At 39.9% G+C, this 16,951-nt stretch overlaps 1 protein-coding gene across 3 annotated transcripts; it reads right to left on the bottom strand.

Annotated features, from left to right (window-relative positions):
- Positions 1-1,625: 1,625 nt before the first annotated feature.
- On the bottom strand, positions 1,626-16,427 carry eno4 (enolase 4). Of its 3 annotated transcripts, none has more exons than XM_044373715.1 (13): positions 16,210-16,427; positions 14,289-14,417; positions 11,593-11,765; positions 9,978-10,117; positions 8,228-8,397; positions 7,955-8,110; positions 7,671-7,739; positions 6,924-7,088; positions 6,649-6,774; positions 5,387-5,561; positions 4,095-4,156; positions 3,138-3,255; positions 1,626-2,571 (listed from the first exon to the last, which is right to left on the bottom strand). In XM_044373715.1, the coding sequence occupies exons 1-13, from the start codon at positions 16,375-16,377 to the stop codon at positions 2,492-2,494; spliced, it is 1,731 nt and encodes a 576-aa protein (XP_044229650.1). In that variant the 5' UTR covers positions 16,378-16,427; the 3' UTR covers positions 1,626-2,491. The 3 variants fall into 3 exon arrangements, with proteins under 3 accessions (XP_044229650.1, XP_044229651.1, XP_044229652.1); XM_044373716.1 differs by having other exon boundaries at positions 7,982-8,110; XM_044373717.1 differs by lacking the exon at positions 16,210-16,427 and having other exon boundaries at positions 11,593-11,791; positions 14,289-14,362.
- Positions 16,428-16,951: the final 524 nt, after the last annotated feature.

Here is a 16,951-nt window from a genome sequence, read left to right as displayed (position 1 = left end):
AGAAGAGAAGGTCTATGTATTGATTTACACCTCATATCCTCCATATCTAATGAGGTTCTTTCAGTCGAGGTCGTCCTGGCACAACTCAACAAGTATGCCAACGTACAAAACAGTCATTCAGAGGAGGAGTGAAGCTAGTGTCCTTTGGAACTGCAGTCTTCCTCTTCCTTCACTCAGCAGAAACAAAGTCAATGACCGGCTCGATCCCTTCCTCTGCCATCTGCTCCAACCACCGGACTCACTGACGTTGATTGACGGACGGTACACACACCGCCGATCGAGGCAAAACATGTAATTACACAAACCACGCTGTGTCCTTTTCTTCCCTCAGCCTCTCCTTTTTCCTCCTCCGCCGCCGTCGCAGCCCATTCTTGGTGCTCCGTCTTTTCCTCGTCATGGGCCGATACAATATAATGTTTTGTTGTTTTTGTATTTTTGTCCCTTCAGGGACGGCAATTAGGGAGGTCCTTTTAGTGTCTGGGAAACACTTAATTTGACCTATTTTGTTAGTCATTTCATTTATTTTCCCAAACACAGTAATTGCCTGCTGGGGAGCCTCAGCAGCTCAGGGCCGCTGCTGCATGTCCGGCCTCAGCTTGTGTCTGCACGTTTCATTGATTAGAGGTTGTCTTCACTCCCCGACGTTTACAGCAAGACTGAGAGTACGCAACAAGGAAGCCATCTGAAGAAGAATGCAACTGGAAGAACATTTGTGTTTTACATTAGAAAATATTTGTTTACGGGTCAGTTTGGTGTCGACTGAACCTACGTTTCTATGGAATTTTCATTTCAGTTTCCAGCCTTTAAAAGTTAAGCAGTATTGTGGTGTAGACAGCAGGGCCGTGTCAGCCACACTCTGTCTGTGCTCTGTTTCATAGAAAAGAGCCGTGAATAAGGGATAACTCACTTGACAGGCCCATTGATGCAGCTGTATGTGGCTGGTACACAAAGCACTTGTGAAGCTCCTCCACTTCCCACTGTATACAAGCAGCCTTTTTCTCTACGCTGCTGGCCGGGGCGGATGCTTCGCTGGGCCTCTCCTCTCCTGTTTTTACAAAACTGACAGAATCATTTCCTCCAGGAACTGAGGAGGCATGAGAGGGGTCAGGCAGGGTGCTGACCAGTTATGAAGGGGTCTTTTCCTCACACGTCCCACACAGACAGGAGGCAGGCTTTGTCAGACAACACTGACACAACTCTGTCTGTGTGTGTGTGTCTCTGTGTGTATGTACTCTGGCATTTATCCTCCCACAGCTTCTTACAGCATTTTCTTATCCACTTCTGTTAAATTGCAGAGCTTCCACTGGCCACAGACTGTTCAATCAGTTTGCTAATATGTTGTGTATTGAGTGTTTTTATATAGATCTATGATATAGTATGAAGCCAAACATCCAGATGTCATATGACACTGGAGGATTTATTGATTTATTATATTGTTTCACATATGTCAGTTCTCATTTAAGCCAGAATGAATGATTGGCCATTCCTTTTAGAGCTGTGGATATTAAAATCATCTGAGTGAGAGATTGAGTTCCTCATGGTAAACTCTATAAGATAACATACACTGAGATCATTAACAGAATAGGAAAGAAGAAAACACAAATTTCTGCTACACTTCTTTTTTAAAACTTTTTTTATTTGAAGTAGACAAGTGTACTCTGCAATTATAAATAAAATACCACTGACATGCAAACTTTGACAAAGGATCCCACGTAGACAAAGCTTTGTTTTAAGGGTTTGCAAGTGAAAGAAGAACCACTGATCTAGATGCTGTTTCTGAGGATTTTTCAAGATGGCTGACACAGCGTTGCTGTGCAAATAAAAGTGTTTTTCTCTACCTCCATCTACAAATCTGAATCTGAAAGCTGAATATTTGTCTTTTTTGGCAAGAAATTTGTCTCACCAAGAAATACAAAGTTACTGATAAAAAAACAAAAACAAAACATGAAGTAAACATGAGTGATCAGGTGAAAATGGATCACTCACTGTTTATACTGTGTGAATACTGAGAGCTCACGTGTTGCTGTTCAGTGCTTTCAGCAGCTGTGTTATGGCTCATGAGTGCTGTTATTTTTTTTCGAGATGATTGTGACCTGAAAGCAGACCTGTGTTTGTTTAAGGACGTCTAGTGCACAGCACCTGATAATATGGCTTCTATATACCTGAAGTGGCGACGAGAGGTTTGCAGGTTTCTACAAACTGCTTTATTGAAGGTCGTGTTTAACCACTTAGCCTCTCTATGAATAGCTTCATATTGATTTTTCCCTCCGATTTTTAAATCAAACGGAACGTTAGCTCTAAATTAATGCACTCTCTGTATAATCAACTCGGTTGGTTTAAAGAAGAGAAATCCTGACCTGAAAGTAAGTGATGACGGCGGAATTGAATCATGACAGTAAAATAGGATGTGGTGCCGCTGACACACATTTGAAGTCTTGTTGAAATCAATAATATTTTCTTCATACAAACAGAAGATGTGAGCTGTGTTTGTTCAGGCTGTACGCCCTGCAGCAGGGGATTGCTCCTGTGGTTCTTCAGGGAACAGTGGAGGGGGGTGCTTCTCCTTGGAGACTGTGGATGAGACAAAATCATGAAATAAAGTGAAAGGACAAAAGCTGGACGGCAGACGCCCTCTGATAACTGGACTGAAATGATGTTTCTGCTGCTGTGGCTGAAGCACACTGAGCCTTTCATTGGGCTTCAAGCTCGCAGTATCAACACAGAAATACAATACCGATAAACATCTTACGTCAACTTTTTATGATGGAATAGATCTCACAAACATGTGCTCATCTCTCATTAGCCCTCCGGTGTCCCTGCCCCCTTTTTGGAAAATGATGGATGGGAAAGTATTTGTCCCTGTGTGTAATTAGGCAGCCAATTAACAGATCCAAGGTAAGGGTTTTCATTCTTCCACTCACACACACACACACAAATACACACTTGTATGATTCCTCACACACAGTTTCCTTTCACATCCAACCCACAGAGAAAGAGAGAGATGTGTTCTCAAGCTCAGGCATTACTACCACTCTCTCTCTCTCTCTCTGCTTTGTCTGGCCTCCTCTTTCTCTGTCCTGCTAAAAAAAAAAAAAAAAAAAAAAAAAAAGAACAAGGGAGGAGTATAAAAAACATACCCAGCATTCCCTGTTGGGCCAGTTCTTCCTCTATAGAAATCAGCTGGTTGTATTTAGTCATCCTCTCAGCACCACTCAGACCTCCCAGTTTGACATAGTCCAGGCCCAGGCCTACAGCCTGAGGGAGGAGAAGGAGAGAAGCACACACACACACACACACAAAGTGCTTCTAAGAAAAGGTGTGTGATGCCACCAAGGGGAGAGCCACAGAGACGAGGACAGTCTGAGTTTCTGTTGTATTTAGTCAGTGGATGGAAGTGAAGGCAGATAGAAGGAAACAGTGAGGTGAGTCTCCTCTTCCTCTAGGCCGGCCTAGAGGAAGAGGAGTGATAGTAACCTGAGTCAAGTGGAGGTGAAGGCAGCTAAAAGCTACATTTGGATTGCAAGGTTTCTGGCCCCTGTAGTGTTATGGGTATGTAGTAAGTTACATTGCTGGTGAGTAACTAATCTAAAGAATGATTAGTTACTATCACTTCCTTCATTCATACAGTGTCCCAGAGCCCCACACTGATATACTGAGCTGTAGCAACCTTGTGTATGTGTATGTAAATGTAGTGGCTGGATCCTGGTTGAACACTTTAGTCTTAACTCAGTCAAACAGAGGAGAGCTAAATGAAAACGACCTTGGACTGTCAATTTGAGGAGCTTTCAGTTATTTGATTCTGAGTGGAGATTTTCATTTCACTTCAATGCTGCTGAACGCTTAATTACTGTTGATGCCATTTGGTACGTTGTGGAGAAAGCATACAAAACTTTTCATGATATCGCTACACTATCACTGATAACACAATCCTGGGCCTGGAGGTAAAACAGTGGGTGGATGGTTTGTGATTCTCAGAGCACACAAACGCATCATCACTGCGAATGGCTGCTGCTTTGGAAGCGTTTACTACTCTGAGAGAAAGAATGCTGAACAAACACGACGTGAGCAGACAAATGTCCTGAAGCAAGACTCACCATATCTGACAGGGACTCATCACTGCAGGGCTCATTGCATGTTGTTCCTATTAACACTGCACCTGTAGAAACACACACACACACACACACACACACACACACACACACACACACACCATTAGCAGTGACAGTGATCCACCACAAAAAAAGTGGGATTTTAATATTAATAACATGAACATATTGAGATAGCATTAGTTCAAGCTGAGCTCTAAAGTCAGACTTGCATTAGCTGTTTAGCTGACAGCTGACTAGTAACATCCAATCATATTCATATGCAGGAGTACAGCCCAGCTATTGTAGCCTGACCCTTCATAGAGTATCACTGCTCATTCTGTCATCCCACCACCTCCTCCTTACAGACAGTATATTTAATATATTAGTGATATTGTTAAACTAACTGAGGATGAATCTTCATGTATGTGTTTATAATGGTGGGATGAGCTCTCTCAGCAGAATGGAGCCCTTTCTTGCAAATCTAACTGTAAAACCCTTTGTTATATGGTAACAATGGTCAGTAGGCGTGAGTTTGGCAGGGTCATGACTGAGTACTGGGACGGAAATAAAGCAAATCTTCCAGCAACGTGCAGCTGAATCAGGTGCTTCTCAGATCAAGGACAGCAAACTTCAGAGGGAAATGTGCAGACAGAAACAAAGCATTTAGGAATGTTTTGATGAAAATATGAGTGTTTGGAATATACTAAGCTGTATGACTGGACAGATACACACTCATAACACTGAATGTTAGGAAATAAAATAATATTGAAATAATATTGCCCAAAAGTGCCTGAAGTATACTATTATTATTATAATGGAGATATTAGATTATGTGTTGTTTCTGTAGAATATATGAAGGCCTTCTACCTGCTGTACATGCAGATCAGGTTGCCAACAGCTGGATTTCACTCTCATCAATGTGTTCAAACTATTGAAACAACTCACTGCTACAACAACATGTGTTTGAGTTTAGTGGAGTGTCTCCTCCCTGAACTAATGTGCACAGGTGTCAAACAGATCTCCATCTGATGTGATGACCTGTGCCAGAACCTCACAGTGTGTGGTCATATACTGCTTTCCTTTAAAAGTAAAACTACTACAAGGCTCCATCCACAAAAGGAGCATCTAAAGCCAGTTACATGCAGTATATTACTGACTACACTATATTTTACATTCATTTAAGTTTAGGCCTGTGACATCCTCAGCCTAATGGATGCAACTGAGTCTGTGGTCAAATCATTCTTTTCTGTCTTTTCCCTCTGGCGTCATTTTCTCTCCATCACCACAGTGGATGCTACCTTGTTGCTCTGATGTGATGCGGATCAGGTCACTGACTGTTGTCTCATTCATGTGTTTTAGGATGTGACCTCTGACTCCTGGTAGGGGTGGAGCCTGTGGCTTGTAGGTGATGTCAGAGAGCAGCGAACATGAGTCTCCAATCACATTGCTCAGCTTCTCCCACTGGTTTGTGTCCTTACACATTGTACAAACACACACACACACAGGGACAAGACACACATTTGAGGAGGAACATAGCGTATAAATGATCATACATACAGTACATATAAACACATACACACATAGCTCACAGTACACATAGAAGAGTACACACACAGACCCAAAGATAGTCATTACACAAGATCTGCTGGTGACATAACATGTGGTCAGATGTGGTGTTAGATACCAGCTGATCAGAGTAAACCAGGGCTGAACTCAAAAGGAGGATGAGCAAGTCCCCATCTGTAGCTATGGTAACGATGCCCTGAAGCTAACCTGTCACATGTCAGGGTAACTTGATCTCAACTCCTGGTTGGAGGCTATAGTTCAGGTTTCAGATGTCAGTATGCTGATGTTACAACCTCGCCATAATTTAATACAGTTTGACTAGAGTTTTGACAACTGACCTAATAATTGAGATGAATTGTTGTGTGTGTTGGTTCTCAGGCCAGTGACAACTCTATTGGTAATGAGCACTGAGAGCCTCCAGATCATCTGTGCACAAATGCATGTTTTAAAGGATAACTAAAGGATAAGAATGATGTGTGTATCACCTCCTATGTTGTCCAAAAACTATTAAAAAACATGTAAATGAGACACATTGCTGCATGTGACATGCTCCTTCATCACCATGAACACACACTGTAGTTTATTTTGACTCAATCACACTCACTGTCCTGCTGCCAGAAATACTCACTATATACTATATATATATATATATATATATATATATATATATATATAAATATACTATACTCACTAGAGCCCCAAATGTAGATTCATCCCCAGTCAAAATAGTCCCCAACAAATGCACTATTTCCTCCTGTTTGAGTCATGTTTGCTAAAAACTATAGTGACCAGGTGTTTCAGAAAATGACTGAGCCTGAGGCAGAAACATGTTGTGATTTATTAAAAATCAGGAAAGAATAGAATAACATCAATGACCTTGTTATCACAATTCTTTTTACCTCTCTGCTTGACACTTTTCTCCATTATACTGTAGGTTATTCATATACATAAACTTGGAAATGATGAAACGAGAATGATTGTGTTTTGAACGTACCTCTCTCCTAAATGGATCAATTAAGGCGACCACTGCTGGGTATTTGCTGATGAGGGCTTGATACATGTCCACTAGTTCGTCGGGAGACTTTAAAACTCCTGTTGCGATTTCATACTTTCCTTTAGACTGACGGAGAAAGAAGAGGAAAACAAATTTAGTTGTCTTCACCGCTCGTTGTTTCTATCAGCTGTGCCTATATATCTCCAGCTGTATGCATATAGAGTTGATTTACACGAGGACTCCCAACACCTTGGCTCACATGAAGCTAGACTTACATAGTCCATTAACTCAGGGGCAGCACAGTTTAACGCCAGATGGATCTCTGTTCCCAGTGCCAGTCCAAGGTTACTGCAGGCTTCGGCGATCAGATCCAGAGGCTGCTCGGGTCGCTCGTAGCTCACGGCCGGAGCTCCGCGGTCACACAGGACGGCCTGAGCGGCCTTGGAGCAAAGAACACAATTCACCGTGTCAACAACATCTGTATGTATTGTGCTTTTTACGCATTCATCTGTACATTAACCTACAATGTTCTTTACATCTCTCCTCTTTGGACACATCCATTGAAAAGTAGTTTAGCTGAAGCTGCATGTGAATGACAGCGGATGAGTATTTATTCATAAGTTTTTGAATGAGACAGTTTGCATTGCAAGGTTATTAGAAGACGAGTGTGCTCCGCTCACCCTCTTCACTGTTCATGTTCTGAATGCTAGGGGTCACTGAACAATGTGGGAGATAACTCTGTGTATACAGTACAAACGCTGCATGAAGAAAAAGGTAAATAGGAGTACGGAATGCTTTAATAATCATTTCAACATACCAACAGGCGTGCATACCTGGGTTATTTTGAAGATTAGCCATGAAAATCAAATAGAAATCTCCTTTTTTTTGTATGTATCTTTTAGGAAAGCTCAGTAACAGAAGAAGCTTTGAATCCTGCTTCAATCTTTTACATTCTGCGCTCTCATAAAGTCTGTCAAAACTCCTTCCTATTCTTACAGTGAATAAATAGAAATGTCCCTCACCCCAGATTTTGTTGAAGTATTCATTATTCTCATCATCTCCTTCTGTAACTCAAGGGTCATTGTGATGATCTGTTGAAGAAGTTCACAGTTCAGTGCGTTTCATAAATGCTCTAGTGAAAATTTAATATAGTCTAACTGAGGTGCCTTACCAATAATATACCACATCAGAGTGACAACAAAGAAAGTAAAGGAAGTTGCACAGAGGACGTTAACTTTTAGTCTATTCCAACTGCTTACTCGAAAAAGCAAGTGGGCCAAAGACAGACCACGCATGTGACAATTACACAGAGAGCGGCTGAAGAGTGGAGTACTTGTTTGATTCGTTGTCCGACTTTAGGGATGAGGATGACTTCCTCCAGTAAGCTGAGTTTTCCTGGAGAAGTCTTCCCACAGCTCAGCAAAGTTACCAAGGAGAGGGGGATGTGAAACCGTGTTGGAGCCTGAATAAAAATCGTTAAAGACATCCTCACATTTTGCAGCAGCTGTAGTGTTTGTGTGAATATATGAGTTTGTGCGTGTGCGTGTGTGTGTGTGTGTGTGTGTGTGTTAGGTGTAACCTCTTGGTTCTGCAGAGCTGCTATGTACTTGTAGAGAGGTATACCCTGTATCTGTGCCCCGGTTCTGGCCAGAGCCAGAGACACTGAGCCAATGGCCAAGCTTCCGAGCAGCACTGGTTCTGCTGGTTCTGGTGGATGAAATGGCTTCTCTGCAGTGTTGCTCTTTTTGCCTGTAGGAAAAAAAAAAAAAAAGAGAGAGAGCGTTATGAACTAGAGCGCTGACATTCATGTGACAAAAGTGGGCTTTCAGGTGATGCCCTTTAATGGAGCAACGTACAATGAGCACAGAAAATAAGATTTACTGAATCTTGAAAAAAGGAAAATAAAGCACAGTAGTATAATATAGATCCGTAGTAACCTTAAAACCCTACAAGAATAGTGTATGTACTGTTCATTATGAGCACCTCCTATGTGCAAGATGTCACGTGCAAAAAACGACATAAAATGTGCTCTATGTACACCATGCATAAATAGTGATTTTGAAGTATATTGATTGAAGAGAAAGGAAGCTGCAATAAATTGTTAAATACAAAAATTGCACTCGAGGAATGGAATCCTCAGTGTTGGCAGCGTGAAATACAGTCAGTGCACTTGAGTGTGACAGTGTTATAATCCGAAGACAGCAGAGCACAGGGTTAAAAGAAAGAGAGACTGATATGTAAAAAGATCTAAAAGAACAATCTGAAATGAGATCTGCATGTGTCGATGTCATTTCAGGGGTCTCTTGGTGTATGTACTTGTATAAAGGACTAGATTTGTGCACTAAACTGAACATTATAACACCTGAGACACTGAATCAAAAAGCCATACTTTTCACTTACTGTGCATAATGAGTGGAACGCTGCCTGCTAATGACTGGAGAGTTGTCTAATAATGAGGGGAAAGCTGCCTAATAACATTGCTCCTAAAATAAAGGCTCTCTGAGCCTGTTGTGGTCATGCATATGTATGTGAATTATATCTCACTTTCAGTGTTCCACCGCATGTAATTAATTTGTTGGCAGGGTCATGCAAATCAAGAGTGTACTCACTAACTCTCTGCTAACACTTTGTAACACTTCCAAGACTGGTGAACAGTTTAGTTTGTATTACACCTTGAAGGATGAGCATAGTGTTTTACATTCTTATTAGAACTTTAGGTACAGTATGTCTATCCTGATAAGTATCATCTGTGTAGAACTTACTCCTCCACTGTTGTCCAAAAACAACTGAAAACAGATTTGTTTAGACTAGATTTTTGATCTGTGGAGAGTAGCTCCACGTGAACTTTCTTTGCTACTTTGACAAGATGAGAGGAGCTACAGCCGCCATGTCACACAATGCAATAGTATGGCATTTTTATATGTTAGTCAACAATAGAGCTCTATGGCACAGAGGCAGAAAAAATGTACTTTTAAACCATGTTTGAGCTCCACAATGTCATTATTCATCCTCTAACTTTAATAAGCTCCTCTGAGTTTGCATTGCAGATGTATTTTCATCCATAACAGAGGTAAATATTACCTCTGTTATAATATTCTACTGAGGAGGCAGAGGAATATGAACTGAGTATACAAATCCTACATTTTACCAACAAGTGATCATAATAGAAACATTATTAATAGAGTCAATTCTCTCCATTAGAGAGTTGTAGTGAAAAGAACACAAGCTCCTGCTTGGTTCAGTATTTGGTTGCTGGTGGAAGAGTTTAGAACTTCTGACATTGATATTTACATTAGGCAGTACTGTTGCATGATTAATCACTATCATACCTTTATCAACACCCTTCTTGTCTTTAGTCTGTGCAGGTGGTGGAGAAGGAAGAACCACGTCAGACTCAGGTGAACGACTCTCTTCTCTCTCTCTGTTCTGGAGGTTTTTCTCCTCCAGGTAGCAGGCCATGAAGAAATCGCTGCACAGTTACAGAACACAAAATTACATTTTTCATGAAAACAATAAGCTGTAAAGAAGGCTGAATTGTTACCAAGGCTCTTCATGGGCAAAAATGCAATAAGAGACCAAGTGTGTAGGTACGGATTAACCTCAAGAACCCATTTATTTACATTGTCCTGCCAGCCATACACATAATGGTACTAAAATTCAAGTCTTTCAATATCATAAACATTGAAGAATTTCATTAGATATCAGTAGTAAAAATGAAATGTGCTTCATTGTGCTGCTCGTTCCACTTTAAAACAACTTAATGCAGTTTACCACTGTGCCCTGCCTTTACATCAGACTCATCACTGTGTACTACATGAAAAAGCAGCAACAAGAAGAAAGCTACACATTAAGACATTTCATGCACAAATGCAACAGATTCCTATTTCTAGCTAAAAGCCTAAATCTGGATAACTGCACTTTTGAATCTAGACTAGACTGCTGAAGACATCATATGGGTGTCAATTTAGTCCTGCTCACTTCTGCTTAAAGATGTAAGGATAACATACACTATTTATGCTATGTCTAAGATAATATGTGATACATTTATTATACCTGATATATTTCCACTGTTTGTGGTTCCAAATTTGAATCCATTACAAGATAGGCAGTGTAATATGATAATGACATTTCCCTCCCGACCCCCGAGCCATACTGATGCATAGTCACTCATTAATCTTCTCCATTGGGTCATGAGACATAATGCAAAAGCAACCAATCAGAGGAGCTCAGTGCATCATGATGATATGATAGGCTGTGACAATAGGCAAACAAGTATAAAGCATTAACCTCTGCATGACCCTGTTCCAGGAGGTCAACACTCATGTGACCTCATTGTATTCTAATGCACAAATATGGAACTACTTACTTATCTATGAATGTTTGTTTATCCTGTCATCTATCATTTGGAAGATCATATTCCAGATTAATCACAGTAATCAGTTGAGAGCAGTAGACTTCATCAATTTCTCATTCCCAACATTTTTTATTATGCATTTATAAACAAGTCAAGTATTTCCAATGAGATAGTTAGTGATGTGACAGTGGGCTGTTCAGGAAGTTTCATCATGGAACCGGGGAATTACTCTTCTGCAGTGCTTAATCAGTAAGCGGCCCCATGAACAGATGCAATGAATATGAAATTTGACCGTTTTTTTTATGAAAATGACAAATTGCAGATATTTGGTGTCTTACAGAATTTATTCTTGTGAGGATGTAAAAGCTTCTCCAGCAGCGCTTCCAACAAAAGACACCAAAACTTTTCTGCCCTCAATAAAAAATGGTTTTACAACTATTTGTGGAAGAATATGAAATGTATGATAATAACAACTATTACTAAAAACAGCACAAAATGGATCCATGGAGTATTCAGAGGCGGATGAGCAATCAGAGCCTTTTTTCATTTCAGTATCCTTCCACAGAAACCTAAAAAACATTGAACCATACCTGAGGATAAGGTCGACTTTTGATTGGTCACAGGGGTTCTGGTCCTTCAGAAGATTGTTCAAAGGTTGGTTGATCCACTGGACAGCAGTCATCACATGGTCACCTCTTTCCTTACTCTGAAGTGAAGTCTCCTTGGGCCCGAAGTGGCTGGAGATGGAAGCTGATGACATGCTCTGAACAGCAAAAGAGGGAAGAACTCCTTCAAAAGGGCAACAACAACCGTTGCAGTTGTTATGAATGACAATGGTTACCTCCACACAAATACACACACTTATGCTCCAGAAATGGACCACTACAGTTTTAATAGAGTGCATGTTTGTGTCGTGGCGTATTATTTTGCATTTTTGCACATACTCTGCCAAAATAAACCGGCAGCCCGTACTGTGATGAGCTGAATCACTTCTGCTGCTGCTGCACTACTGACACAGTCACCTCCACCTGACATGCAGCTAGCAGTATGGTTGGAGGGGGGGGGGGGGGGGGGACATGAGTTAATATCTCCTCATCTCTCTCCATCCACATTATTTCTCCCCCCCCCCCCCCCCCCCCCCCACTAGCACTGCTTTTTCCTGTCACTACATATTACTGTTACTGCTGGAGGCTGACAAACAACCCCTCCAAGCACAGTTGTGTACAGTTTACAGGATAAACAAGCCACCAGGACAACAAAAAGATTTTTACGACCTACCTAACCATATCTGTTTCCATTTGTATGCACCCCCAGATCTTCCTCTCTCTTCTTTTATTGAATATCATGAAACTAAACACACTAAAGTTCTGCCCGACAGAACTTCAAAACTGTTTATCTCAAAACTTCTTTTAGTAAATCAAGTTATTATCATGAGCCCGGACTCTTCACTCCAATTTGCTCACACTTCAGTTTCTCCTCTTCTGACATTAAGCATCGCTGCAGAAACCTCTCAACTTTGACCGTTGTCCTGTCTTGCTCTTGTTATTTTGAAGCATTTCGTCTATAAAGCACTTGAAAACTATAATCCACTTTTATTGCTTCTCAATTAGATTACTGCACCTGTCCTGACCTTTCTGAGTCAATAGATGCTGAATGATGCTGCAAGATGACTCACAAGATACAATAAGAAAATACATAACCTCAATTTTAGCATCTCTACATTGGTTGCGTGTACATTTTAGAGTGGATTTTAAGATTTCTGACCTGCTAACCATATATGAATCATGCCTTAGAATCTCTGGTAGGTCTTTGTTAGTGTTCCCAGGTTGATGCTAAAACAGGACAGGATCTGGGCCTGTATTTATCAAACCGCTAATAAAAAGTAAGTCAAATTTGACCTTTTGAAAAGTCCTTCACTTTTACTCCTACTCACAAACTTAAATATAAAAACTCTTTATCAAACTTATTTTGACTTAATAAAGTTAAGTTGATAAAGTTAAATGTGAGAGAGCTGCAGAGATCCTGGTTGACTGCAGTACAGAAACAGAGCCCAACACGCCTGACTGGACTATATATCATTGGTCATGATGAATAATATGTTGGCAGAAGTAGCACAATTAATAGAGTAGTTTTAGTCTATTTGTATTTGAACATTTAATAAGATGTTGCACCACTTTTTCTTTTTTTAACACATTTATCAAACAAACTGCATTGATTTGATTTGCAATCACTTTCTACACATCTTCATCGTCTGCACATGTCAGTGTGGTACTAAATTCTCCTTATTACATGATATCTGATTTCTGTCTCGCAGCAGAATTTTATTTCCATTTCAGCCAATTTCCAATTATTCCATCCCTATTTATATATTTATTTGTTATAAATATATTAAATGGTGTTCGTTTATAATGTTAAATGATTTCACAGAGATAAATCTCTTTCTATGTCTGATTGGCTGTGGCATAGCATGTGATCAATCCTGTGATCACTTCAGAGCTGCTCCTGAAAGTTACTTTTACACCTGGTTGTAATTAGGAGTTCCTATTAGTCCCCTATTGCACACATTCTGCTGGGAACTTTTCAACTGTAAAGTTGGTACTTTTGAACATTCTCATGTGTAATTCTTGTGGGTTAAAATCAGAAAAACTCACCACATTGTTATTATTATTTCATAATTGCCTTTTCTTAAATGTTTTATCTTGTTTGCTGAATGCTGATCTTATTTATTCATATTTGAATATACTATGCAGTGCACATGCTTATTATCATATATATATTGTCCCTGAGAAGCTGGCCCTCTCCTCCTGACAATGACATTGTAGCACTAAGTAATACTGTTCAGTAAAAGCGTTGATGCATGTCTATTGGCTAGGCTCTAGGTGTGTGCCCTCACTGACCTCAGTGTCACATCTCATTTTCCTGGCCTTTGTGATACTGTAAGAACTGAAATGGCAAGGGGTCAAAGGTCATGGTCTGTTTTCTGATTGCTACCTTCTTTGCTTGCTTCTTGCCTCCAGCTGCCTCTTCACATCAGAGCTGCCTGCATGTTTAAAGAGGCCCCTCACTGTCTCCTCAAACCATCACTAATGAATCACATCTCCTTTGTTAAAGCTTTATTTGTTCCGTCTGTACGCTGAATGCATACACTGAACTGAATATCTGAATCTGCCAGATGATTGTCAGCCACATCCCAAACAATTTAACAACAATTACACATTATATACTGTATAATATGATACATACTGTTGATGTATTAGCATATTGTTGATTCTGAAATGAGTTTTACCTGTTCCTTATTGCAGATAATGCAGAAGACCTCAGCCTCAACGGTTAGTTGTCCTTTTGCATCATAGACCTCCCTCCCCTTCACTCTGCTGATCCTTGGTGGTGCAGAGAGCTTTGTAAAGTAATTTGCCTAAAGTTTCAAAAAAAAAAAAAAAGGGTCAATTTTCTTGATTTCTTAATTGAAGTTGTGTGATTCTTTCAGCCTTTGAGCCAGAGTGTCATCATTAAAGGCTGGTTTCACAGCTCATGGCCTTGATTAGCAAGAAGCTAACGACAGCAATCTGCAGAGTACTTCAGATCCATCACATGCAGATGTATTTGAAACTGCTGTTCATACAAACATTTACTATATTAATATATATTCAGCTCAAATACCTCTTACCCTTACATTCAGGGACAATGTAGAAAAAGATCATTCTTTAACAATGTTAATTCACACATACAGAATTAACTCTGTTTGTAGTGACGTATTGTTTTTTTGTTGTTGTTGTTTTTTTACATAATATATGTCTGTTTTAAATTTATATCTACTTGTAACTGCAATTGTCTATTGACAAACAATATTTTTCATTCATTTTGAAGGATAAGACATTTTGAACCTTGGTGAGTGACCAGAACACAGTAGGATTATGTATATTATGATGAATAGAAACATAAATAAACTGAATAAATACAAGACTAGCATCTTCTTTATTCTCCTCACTGCCTAAAAATCAATTTATAAGAGTGCATATAAACATCCACCCCACCTAAATATTACAAGTGGAAAATAGAAGCTGAGAAATAGTGATCATTTTCACTGAAGAAACACTGAGTACATAACTTCACAATAATTAAGTTGTTAAAAGTATCACATGAAAACAAAGCTCCTGAAAACTTCTGTCCCATGTTACAGTAAGAAACCAAGTGAAATCTACTAGAAAAAAAAGCCACTATAGCCACTAAGTACTGAGGTTTCCATGACAACCACTACAATACCCCCTAAGCACTGTGAGCTTCCACTGGTGTGTCACAGTTGAAGCCAACAACCCAAAACTAAGTTTGGAAAAGTCAATTTCCTTCCTCAGTGGTGACAAAAGAATGTTACATGAGCTGAAAATCATAAAAGATTTTTTTCCCACACTAATATTATCTGTCATATAAAACGGATAAAACACTACAAGCCACATTCACCCATTCACACACACAGTCATACACTGATGGCAAAGGCTGCCATGCAAGGTGCCAACCATTAATATGCTCTTTATTTTACATGGATACAAATCAAGACAAGAAGAGAACTAAACTAAACTTTTAGCTGTTGTCATAACTTTATCACATTTCTGCCATCGTTATTGGACTAAAGTTTGTGATATCTTCTTGGCTGCAGACATTCTGACAAATCCTAACAGGAACACTACAGGTGGAACTAACGACTCTAATGAAGGCAACGTTTACTTAGGTTATAGTTCCAAGACCCGTCACCATGTATGCTGTCAAAAAGCTCTATTTTACATGGACTTTTGGACACATGAATTAAACGCCTCAGTTGTGTTTACTCAGGCTGTGTCTCCTTCTCCTCTTCTCTTTCCTCACTTTCTTTCCTTGCTTCCTCTAACGTAGCCTCTTAACTGAAGAAGTGTGTGAGGAGAGATAATGGCGTGATATTTAATTAGGCTAGTGAAATTAGCTGGTAGTAGCCTATTTATGACGTTAAGCTAAAGTGGAGTAGAGCCTTTAACCATGCTAGGAAATGATAGAGAACTACACTTTGTTGTAGAACTAGTTCCCCATTTTGTTTTGCTGTTAAAAAATGCTTAGTTGGCACCTAATTAACCTAATTATCTTAACACAGCAGGTGTTAACCGTTGTTGTCAACTGTAGAAAATTAGCATTAGCATAACGCCAGCTATGACAGCAGTGAAGTAACGCTGAACTCATACCAGGTAACCGTGAAGGTCTTCGGGCGTATGGAAGAAGAGCTCGTTCAGAGCTCTCTCTATCTCCTCGGGCACTCTGTTCACCCGGTAAAACTCGGCAGCTGCGTTTTTAATCTCGTAGAAGTCATGTTCCTCTTGAGAAAGACGGCTGATGAACCCCTGATAAGACATCGTCCAGGTGTCGTCACTGTCCCTGCAGGCTATGTGTTGTCTGTTACCGTGGAAACGAGCAGTTCAGGTGACAGCAGGAGCCCGGGAAATCAGTGACTTCTTTTCTTCCCTTTGTGATCTTTGCCATCAAATGCATACGTAAAAACAACCATAAAGCCTCTATCCATGCCATTTAATATCCATCACCCTGCCATGTCCTGTATGTAACCAAGTGCTTTGTGAATCACCTCAAAAATGTATTTAGTTAGTGGGAATCAGTAGGAATTTGAACTGACTGTCCCATATTAACAGCTAAACAGTACTTAATGACAAAACTCCATGTTGATTAGTGAGACTACATGAGCCATGTATGAGTCAAAATAGGCTGTATATTTCAATTCTCCTGAAACTATAAAGTTTGATGTAACAACATGAAAACTTCCTTGTGTGAAAAGTTTGGGACCTAAAATGAGTTCAAGGTCACAAAAGCTTGAGGAGAAACTCTAGTTCAACATTAAAAATAGGAAATGATTGAACATTAGTTGTTGATGAGAATACTAGCTAGCTGATTGGTTGAAAGGATAACTGACTCTTT

This window comes from Thunnus albacares, chromosome 14 (genome assembly GCF_914725855.1).
Source record: "Thunnus albacares chromosome 14, fThuAlb1.1, whole genome shotgun sequence".
Taxonomy (NCBI): domain Eukaryota; kingdom Metazoa; phylum Chordata; class Actinopteri; order Scombriformes; family Scombridae; genus Thunnus; species Thunnus albacares.
Note: the sequence above shows the minus strand (reverse complement) of the source record. Positions and strands in the feature narration are given on the sequence as shown.